The 10,793-nt window shown below is 37.9% G+C and overlaps 1 protein-coding gene across 1 annotated transcript; it reads left to right on the plus strand.

Moving 5' to 3' along the window:
- Positions 1-497: 497 nt before the first annotated feature.
- Positions 498-10,479, plus strand: LOC139741702 (elongation factor-like GTPase 1; the record flags this gene model as incomplete). The annotated part of the gene is made up of 8 exons (XM_071652282.1): positions 498-653; positions 1,512-1,670; positions 2,823-2,953; positions 3,358-3,552; positions 4,489-4,685; positions 5,276-5,399; positions 9,692-9,771; positions 10,343-10,479. Coding segments are annotated over exons 1-8 (1,114 nt in total), but the record flags the coding sequence as incomplete, so codon positions are not given.
- Positions 10,480-10,793: the final 314 nt, after the last annotated feature.

A 10,793-nucleotide genomic window follows, 5' to 3' on the forward strand; every position in this document is an offset into this window, starting at 1 on the left:
TATAAGCATGCACTTTACGTGAGTAACGTACAAATGTCTGTACATGTAAGTAATGTATAAATTGTTGTAAGTTTTGTAGTTGTGTTGTGGTTCCCCACTTTGATGGCGAGGCCCGGTCTGTCTGACGCTGTGCTTCGCACAGCATCTGGTCGGGCTAGATTGAGAAGAGACAAACAGTAGGGTGCTGTGCATTGGCACACAACGCACGGAATGCAACCAGTGGTAAACTTTCGTCCTTCATTCATGATTTTAAATGGATGGACGCTGCATTATTATCTCAAGCAGATTAATAATTAACCTATCGCAGAGGATATTATGTCCGCTGATTGTCAGTGATACCTAGCTTTATGTAGTATGTGAATTCATTGACACTGTGATCCTATCTAGTATCAAGTAAACTTGATACTAGATAAACTTGCAGAAGAATGCATCTTATAGTTAGTGAAATGAGATTCGTTATGTGCTTTGTCTCTGACCATATGACCCAGGTTCCTTATGAGGTCCGGACCTCCCCTATAATATACACACACCACTCACTGGCTGCTGAAGGAATACACCAACCATGAGAACTGTTCCTGTTCAAAAGTTGGCTGAATTGCAGAAGAATGCAGATAGAATCAGGAACATCTGCATATTGGCTCATGTTGACCATGGTAAGAAAGCATGTTTTTCAAATATGTATGGTCAGAAATTTCTTATTTGAATTACAGTCTTTATAGCTCTTATTCCTGTAGAAGTTTCATTTTCACAGATGTTCTATGATGTCTGTACATTGATTTAAAAATATATATATATATCAAATAGTGTTTGTGCAACCTCACAAAATCCAAGCAAAGTTTTCATCTTTTCTTGAAAGACAACCGGAGAGCATTTTCTACCTCTGAAGTATATGCAGCTATGTTTATGTTTTCTCAGACAATATTTAACAATGCTTCTTTAAATGTAAAGTTTTGACGTCAGCAATTTATTCCTTGTTTGCACAGAGTGAAAATTCTAGTATGCTACTTGTCAGAACATTTATCCAAAAAAGTATACTTTATTTATTACTTGTTATTTCAAGATAGGGGGATTACAGTGATCAAGATTGAAGCCAATAGGACGTGCAAACTTTACCAGGGATCTCAACAACTCTACAGTAACTGAACAATACTCTATTACAGTTCTCATTTCATAGTTCTGAATGTCAACTGAAACCTTGCGAATGGAATGGTGTTCACTTATAAATCAATGACAGGCAATGAACCATGACTACAATTCACTAGATGTGATAACAATGATATCACAAGTGTGATATGCTCAAGGGTTATGAGGGATTGTTGGGAACCTTTTAGGGCCACCCCTGTCATATAGCTTTGCTTGGGGCTCATGCAAGTAATGACTGATTCAACACGACATTATGACTATAACATGTCAATACCAATTTGGGCCTTCTCATAGGTAAGAGAAAACCAGAGAGATTTTAAATAGTAGAGAGTCTTTTTCATCTCTGTCATTGTTCACCTTCCATCCAGGCAAGACTACGCTGGCTGATGCACTTGTCTCCAGCAATGGCATCATCTCCTCCAGAATGGCGGGCAAACTCCGCTACATGGACAGCAGGGAGGATGAACAGCTGCGGGGCATCACAATGAAGTCTAGCGCCATCTCTCTCCTTTACAGCCACAGAGAGGGTAATTCTACGATACATGTTCTTATGTCATTTAAAGAAGGCGTTTTTTTTTTCTTTCTTTTTTAAAAGCTAATATTTGTAAGGAAAGTAAACAACACAATGGTGATCAAAAAGTAGTGAATTATAGCGATTTATTTATTTGTTTTTTATTTATCAAGTCTTCTTTAAAAGCAGGGTAATCCAATTCAGTGCCACAAAGGCCTGCTTTACAAGACAGCCCTGCATTGATATACATTACATGTGCACACAATAAAAAACAAGAACAAAGCCAACATAAATATGGTACAGCTAAAAAACAATTGGTTTGTAAGAGCATAAAACACATAACAAAGAACATAAATTGAGTGGAGAGAATAGATATCTGAATAATGCATAGCTAGTGCAAAGGGTTCACATCAAATGAGAGACTGCTGTTGGCGTACAGGATTCTTAAATAATACTGACCATGTAAACAAGATGTGATGAAATGATTTTTCAGTGTACCACTTGCCATTTGCTGATGTATGTAGTAATTAGGAATGCTTCCTAGGAACACTTTGTAAGAGTTGAAATATATGCATCAGAAATGGGGTTATGAAAGGATCACACCACCACAGTGACAACATTTTTTGCATCATGATGATTATCATCCACAATATCAGTGATTTAGCAAAACTGGCCATAATTCAATATTACTTGAAAATTCTGTCCACCGTACATACACAGGAACACTCATTCCCCAGTACTTTTTCTTCTCTTGTATCTTTTCCATACACACTCTAAGGCAGGTGTGATGGAGCTTTTAAAAATGTAGTGTAGCATTTTCCATAATGCAGCTGTCTGTGAGGGAATGTGAATATTATTGAATATTAAAATTTTGATGTGAACTGATTGCTATATCTTCATATTCCTTGTGGTGATGTGTTTGCATTGTGTTTGCTAAAATAGAGCCAATGTGGTTAATGAAGTACAGTGGGTCATTGCTGGCATTTGACTGCTGATATAAAAAATGAGGTCACCCTGAAGGGATGGAAATTTTCTTAAATTGTATTGTGCATTTGACCTCATGTCTGTCTCCAACGTGTTACCTTAAGGGCCATAGAAGTTCACAAAGATCATTGTTGTGACAGAAAGGAGAGAGATCACTTTAATTTCTGTCTGTTACAATATTCAGGCGAGGACTATCTAGTTAACGTCATCGACTCACCTGGCCATGTGGACTTCTCCAGCGAAGTGTCCACAGCTGTAAGACTCTGTGAGGGCGCTCTTGTGGTTGTAGATGTTGTCGAAGGAGTTTCTCCTCAGGTAAGAATATATGTTGGGTATATTGTGTGGCTGTGAAGGTGACAGGGCTTCTTGGAATGTATCTCCTTTTATTGCATTTGTCTGTGGAACTGCTCTGTGACACTTTAAAATTCTGAAGGTGTGCAGGTCATGCTTATGTTTGCACATATTGATTTGTGCTAGAGAAACCCTTTATTCAAACAAGGATTCATGAGTATGTTAATGACTGAAATAATTTAAATTAAAAATTTGTTTTACATTGCGTTCAGTTTCAAAATATGCCTTTCATGTTATATAATTTGGAAATTTCCCACTGACAGTAACTGTGATTACTTGCAAATATGTGCCACTGTATAAATATATGAAAATCAAGTCCACATGAAGCTTTATCTACGACTTACTTCTCTGGATCATAACACTGTCAGACCCATGTAGTCTTGCGTCAAGCCTGGCTGGAGCATATCAAACCCTGCCTGGTGCTGAACAAGATTGACCGCCTCATCACCGAGCTGAAGTACACACCCATGGAGGCCCACCTACACCTCCAGCAGGTCTTGGAACAAGTCAATGCTGTGGTGGGAAACCTCTACGCCACTGAAGTCCTTGAGAAAACCTCTGCAGTAAGTGTATTTAGTATTTATTTCCTCCCTTTGTATAGTACTCCCACAGTTTTAGCCTACCCAATGCCGAGGCCTAGTCAAATTACTGCATTTGCTCATTGTTTGACATTGTGGGTAATGTCATCGCTTCTGTAGAAGTAGATTTTTATCAATGCAGGGATTGAATCGTCTCTTGGCAATGGGAATCTTAACTAAACCATGGCCTGAGTGTCAATAAAAGAGAAAGAGAGAGAGAGAAAAAGAAAAGCAGGAGTAGCACAAATACAAATTTCTCCTTTAAAAGCTCCAGTAGTAAGAGAGCTTATTTTCTGTTGCATGAAGGTGCCATAGAACATCGCTTCTCAGCCGGTGGGCTCGGATGTTGGCCAAAAATAAGATAAAATAAGATTTGTATTCAGTCTAACTTGGTCTCAAAATGCTGATTTGTAGGAGCCCAAGTGGGTCTCGGGTTAAAAAAGGTTGAGAAGCACAACCGTGTAAGATGGAGAATATATTGTTTCAACTAGTTTGGTCTAAGGTCACCATTTTTTATCTATGAAAATGGAAAGGTGCTTCACAAGTAATTGAGTTTTAAGAAGGGAATGGACAGGTCCAAATGATGAGAGGAATTGGTGCAAAGAAAGAAATTCTGTAGCAGGAAGGAAACTGCTGCAGGTGTTTTCATGAAAGATCAAAAACATGTTGGAGGAAGACATGCAAGGTAATAATACAAGTGAGATACAGACACATACACAATCACTTTCACAGACACTTGCACAACTTTGATATAGTTATACACAAACACAGACACAATGCAAACACTAAAATGAACACTAACACAAACATAAACACAGATAGATGCAAACAAGAAGGTGAGACAAACACTGACACAAGCACTCGAGATACAAACATATGCACACTCACTAATTACTGTCTTGTGTGTTATCTGATGCACAGAAAGCGAATGACAACGCAACAAGTGAAGATGGACAGAAAGAAGCCCAAACAGGAGGAGGAGGAAGAGAAGGAGGAGAAGGAGAACAGGTGTATGACTGGAGTGATGGACTGGAAGACACCGATGACTCCCACATCTACTTCTCACCAGACCAGGACAACGTCATCTTCGCCAGCGCCTATGATGGATGGGGATTCAGGTACCTTATACACAGGATTATTTGGAAACATGCGATGCACCAGCATCTCTCAACTCGATGTATATTTTGCTGATGGTGTTTATGCCGAGAAAACATGCATAATGTATATATACATGCAGACATGCATGCATATTTTAAATGATCAACACATGTTTTGATGTGATGTGATGTGATACAGTGTATAGCTAGTATAATGTTACATAAAGAATCTGATATTCAATTTGATGTGTCATTAGATAATGCTTTAATATGATAAAAGCTTAGAGGTGACTAATGATATCTGAACAGATAGAAAGGAAAATGAGAACTGTATTTGATATTTGGAATCAATGAAATATTATGCAGGAGTGCAGCACAGCATAGAGGAAAGCACTATTTACCCGTTGAGGACGAGTCCCGAGTATACTCGTGCAGGTGTCTATGGGAAATGCGTGTTGTAGCAAAATCAAACCGTCCTCAACGGGTTAAATCGAATTGATTGGTATCAGACAGAGTAACATAATGCATTGCTTGTAGTCATGTGCCAATTTAGCTTCATGTGTTGGCAGTGCTCTGATTTATTTTTTTCCTCTCACTTTCCTATGCCACAGCATCAACCACTTTGCTGAGCTCTATGCCAGTAAGTTAGGAGTGAGGGCAGACATTCTTCGCAAGACGCTGTGGGGGGATTTCTACCTCCACACCAAATCAAAAAGGATAATGAAGGGAGCTCAGGTATGCTCGTATTTACATTTTGATCTTCATTTTTGTTGTTTATTTGTAATGCCGTTCATGGCTAATTCTTCAGTATGAAATAATTTCCAAACAGAGAACTTGAAGACATTTAATTTGCGCCACTGTTAAGGAGCATACAGACAAAGAATGTTATATTCATTTTTTAATCAGTGTTTCTTCAAATGTGATATACATGTATATGCAATATAATGCATTGCAGAAGAGCACTTAAAACATTAAAAAGAAAAGAAAATGGGACAAAATATTAGTTAGGTCAATATGATATGTGACAAGCATGCGCTGATTCAAAATGTTTTTATAGGCAAAAAGAGAAACTTCCTTAGAAAACCATGGGTGACTTCAGCAATCTTGAAATCTATCAACAAAAAATCTAAGTTCTATAAGGCATGCAAGGCACTAAACTTTGAAGGAATTCATACAGCAAAGTATAAAAGATACAGAAATACTCTTGGAACTGTTTTGAAAAATGCAAAGAGAATGTATTACAGTAATTTATTTCATGAGCATAAGAATGATACTAGCAAAACCTGGAAAACCGTCAATGAATTACTAAATGGCGGAAATAGAGGTAAAAAGAATACTGAAGTGGATAAATTGGTAACAAATACTGATGGAGTAGAAAGGATTATCACAACAGAAAAAGATATAGCTGAGATCTTCAATGACTTTTTCGTGAACATTGGCCCAAAGTTAGCAGAAGTGATTCCAGCAGAGAGTGGAAATCATATGGAATATCTCTCATTGAGAAATGAAAAATCATTATTTTGGGCACCAGTTACACCTGGGGAAATCTACAATTACTTCCAGGCATTGGATAAAAGGAAAGCACATGGTTTTGACAATATACCAATACGTTTGCTAAAGGACTCAGCGCATCTAATTTCTGAGCCACTGGCTTATATCTTCAATTTGTCACTCGAAAATGGAGTTTTCCCAGATGCTCTGAAAATAGCAAAAGTTACTCCAATTTACAAGAAAGGTTCTAGGGAAGACCCGGGCAATTACAGACCAATTTCAGTATTGCCAGTAATTGCTAAGATTTTTGAAAAAATTGTCAACAAGCGGTTGGTGGATTTTTTACACACACACAGTATTTTATACAAACATCAATACGGTTTCCGTAAAAAATACAGTACTAAGCTCTCTGTAATCAACCTTGTGAATTCACTTCTAACGTCTATCGATAAAGGTAAACACACTATTGGTGTATTTATTGATTTCCAAAAGGCCTTCGACACAATAAACCACAAGATCCTCTTAAGCAAGTTGAGTTTTTATGGCATTTGCGGCAAACCTTTACAATGGTTTCAGAGTTATCTTGCTAATCGATCACAAGTAATATGTTACAAGGAAACAGTCAGTAGTCCGAATACCTTAAAGTGTGGTGTACCACAAGGATCAGTTCTCGGGCCAACGCTCTTCTTAATATATATAAACGACCTACCAAATTCAACTTCATTTTTTAATTTTAGACTATTTGCTGACGATTCAAATATATTTCATACATTCAATGTTGGCCAGAGGGAAGTTGACATGGGGATTATCAATCTGCATTTAGGGAAAATTCAAGACTGGTTCAATTCTAATAAAGTGACAATTAATTTGAAAAAGACAAATTATACGATTATAAAAAGTAAAAAATGGGAAGTTACAGTAAAAGGAACAATGAAACTATCAGATAATGTCATTAGTAGAGTGAATGAGGCATCTTTTGTTGGAATATGCATTGATAGTCATTTGACTTGGAAAAGTCACATACAAGCTGTAAATAAATGTGTAAGACGGAAGGTTGGTATTCTGTTTAAATTACGACACTGTGTCCCCCAACATACACTTATTCTACTTTACAAATCCTTTATCCAATCCAACATAACATATGGAATTGAAGTGTGGGGGAGTACATGCAAATCTTATCTAAACTGCCTTCATCTTAGTCAGAAAATGGCCATGCGAGCTATCACTTTCAGTCCACTCAGAACACCTTCTGATCCCCTATTTCAAAAACTGGGAGTAATGGATGTATTTGAACTGCATAGACTTTACATCTGTACATTTATATTTGATTTATCAAAGGGAAATATGCCACATGATCTAGTAGAATATTGTCAAAACATCCACCATTCTTATTCAACAAGGGGTAAAAAAGAAGGCTTGCTTTATCTACCAAAATGCAAAACTATGTATGGCCAACTCTCACTTTCTTATATAGGAGTGAAATTTTGGAATGCTTTGCCAAAAAAATTAAGGAGTATTAATACCAGGAAATATTTCCAAAGTAATTTAGCAAAACACATTAAATCTGTATAGACAATGGTACTACAAATTAATAATGTTATAACAGTATTTTTAAATGTATTTCAATAGTTCATTATGTAATACGTGTTTAAAAGGACCAACACCTACTAGCACCTGTGCTACCTCTTGGTTCTTTTAGCAACCTCATTGTGTACAACATTGCCATATTGTAGCTCTTTTTTTAGATTAATAGTTTCAGATTACATAATCATTTATAATTTTATATTATAGATTATATTCAATATGTTTTGTTTAGATCGTTTAGACTGTTACATGTAGTATGTATTAATATTGATGTATAAACATGTATTCAAACTTTCCTGTACATATGTTGTTGTTATAAATAAACTCAAACTCAAACTCAGCTTAAGACAGGGATGATTAATATCGGAGAAAATTATATGATTTGGGGAAATTACAGAATACCGGTTTTGCGTCATATAAATTAGCATATTGGTGCATATAAGAGCCGCCGGAGGCGGGGCCTTCGGCCCCGCCTCCGGCGGCTCTCCCTTAGAGATGAATTTCAGCCCGAAGGGCTGAAATTCGTCTTTCCCGTCGTCTGGGGCCCCCAAAAAGCCCGGGAACGGAACGGCCGTCAAAAAGTAGGTTGACCACACAATTTTTATGAAAATTGAGTGGTTTCAGAGGAAAACTGCTCTAAATCAAGATAACTCGAGTAAATCGTCGATAAAGAAAATCGAGCCGATTTTGGCGGAACTACTTTAAACTTGATGATGTCATCACAGCTGACATCCTCCTTCCTTCATCTCTTTTCGACAAGTCATTCACGATCAATCACACTACACACTAGTTTGGCAAGGCAGCGCGTATACGCGTATTGTCAAGAGACATGTGCGCACTCAACTGCTACACGTATTGTACACTGTACTAGTAAACATGCGCGCGTTCTGCAGACTCAGTACGCGCTACCACTGCACACGTACGCATCATAAGCTGTTGTGTGTAGGTACCGTACCGGTATTGTTGTACGACTGCATAGAGTCAACATGGTGGGCTGTCAAGAGCACCCACACAGTGCGTAAGCTCTACTGTAAGCTAGCACCAGCAATTAGATAAGTGATTGTTTTCTAGTCTCACCTAAATTGCTGTCGATTTCTAGGATACAGACTATCCTCAACTCCTAAAAACGTGAGTATTCATCGTAAATTCGGGTAAATTTTAACGGCTAGACTAGACTAGCATCGTCAGGATCTAGAACTACATTATTCGGGGGACACCCCCGAAACCCCCGAGAACAACGTAAGATACCACACTTCTCACTGCACAGATCAAAGAAAACACACGTAAACAAATGTAATCGTCGACAGCCGAATCACGGACCGTATCGCAGATCGGATTAATATTTCAGATGGTTGCTATCGGCAAGCGTAATTACGCTCTTTTCAGAGCGATTTGCGCTCTCCGTGATTGGCTGCCGGTATTCTGTAATTTACCCTATGATTTTTCTGCTTAAGCATATTGGTCAACATCTCGATGTCAGCATTACCCAGTAGATTTCTGTTTTTTTCTGTGCTGCATAATGTAGTCTGTATCCACCATAATCACAACATTTGCCTATTTGTCAATTTCTTTGTTTTTATGGTGCTGTATTAAGTTTTAATGGATGTGTGGCCTGCAAAGTAAAAGGCTATATACGCACTCATAACTTGGTGATCACAGTTTCCACAGATGATGATAAGTTTATGGGCTTTTCAGTCTCGAGTGTCTTGATGAAGCCTATCCTTTGTGAACCACCATGTCATAACAGTTCCCTATGTTGATAAACCACTTTGGTTTTTCTAGTGGTGTTTAAGTGTTTTTGAATTATTGTTTGTACCAGGAAAATGAAAAGATGAAAATACTCCCATAAACCTAAGTCTAAAGTTGCTAGTCTTTTCATTTGCAAACTTGTTCTGCATGGAAATTATTCTGTGTTGTTTACGGATGGATTTATTTTTCCTTTTTTTTTTCAGGCGAAGGCCAAGAAGCCTCTATTTGTACAATTTGTTTTGGAGAACATCTGGTCCCTGTACGACACAGTTTTCGTCAGAAAGTGAGTTTTTTTTTTACTACTATCATTATTATTACACGCTTTTGGTTTAGGTATCCACATTTTTAACCGTTTTTATTTCAAGATGTCTCATTTGAGGGCAAGACAGACATCTGAAGTGGCACAAGTTCACAGACATTGTGATGTATTGTTGTAAGATTTTTATTTCTTTTTTGATGTTACACATGATTGAAAGCATAGAGAATGCCTTTGCTTACTGTTGATTGCTTGATGCTCACAACATGTACTCAAAGCTCACCTGCTGTTTGTCTAGAGATCTGGGCCCTTTTGTATAAGAAGATGCAATTAAACATATGTCAGGTATCAGCCAATCAGAATTGAGTTTTCAGAGACTTGTGTTTGATTTTCTGACTCATGTTTGATCTCAACTTTATGCAACAAGGCCCAGATGCCATTCTCAGAGGAAGTTTGATCCAATGCAGGAGGGCTAATAGAATTACTAATTGCAGTAACCTGAATAAATTGTGGAATTATTTTTTTTTAAACATGCTAGACTGCAGTGGTTCATTCAGTTAACTTTCTCATCTCCCCCCCCCCCCCCCATTTCATCCAGAGACAAAGAGAAGATGGAGAAGATCGTGAAGTCATTGGGGTTAAAGGTCGCCAGCCGTGACCTCCGACACAATGACCCCAAGATCCACCTGCAGGCCATCTGCCACCAGTGGCTGCCCGTCTCCAGTGCTGTCCTCTGTATCCTCTTCAATTCATCCTCTTTCTGGAGTGGGCAGAAACATCAGTCTCATTTCTCATTTTCTAAAACCCTTTTAGTCTCAGGGATTTTGACAGTGTGTATAGAGTTTTCTATATCAGTTGGCATGCAGAGCACACAAGGGATTAAATGCAGCAACCCACAAAATAGTGATAAATGTGCTATGCATGTGCAAATTAGCCAAATACAAATCCTCGCCCTTTTTCAAGTTGACTTGTCAATATCGATTTAGCTACTGGCTCAGATGGCAAAGCCTACATATTTTCTCTTTATTTTTGAATTGACAATGTGAAGA

The sequence above is a fragment of the Diadema antillarum genome, unplaced genomic scaffold (genome assembly GCF_040938485.1).
Source record: "Diadema antillarum isolate AM-2024a unplaced genomic scaffold, OU_Dant_1.0 seq00000946_RagTag, whole genome shotgun sequence".
NCBI lineage: Eukaryota > Metazoa > Echinodermata > Echinoidea > Diadematoida > Diadematidae > Diadema > Diadema antillarum.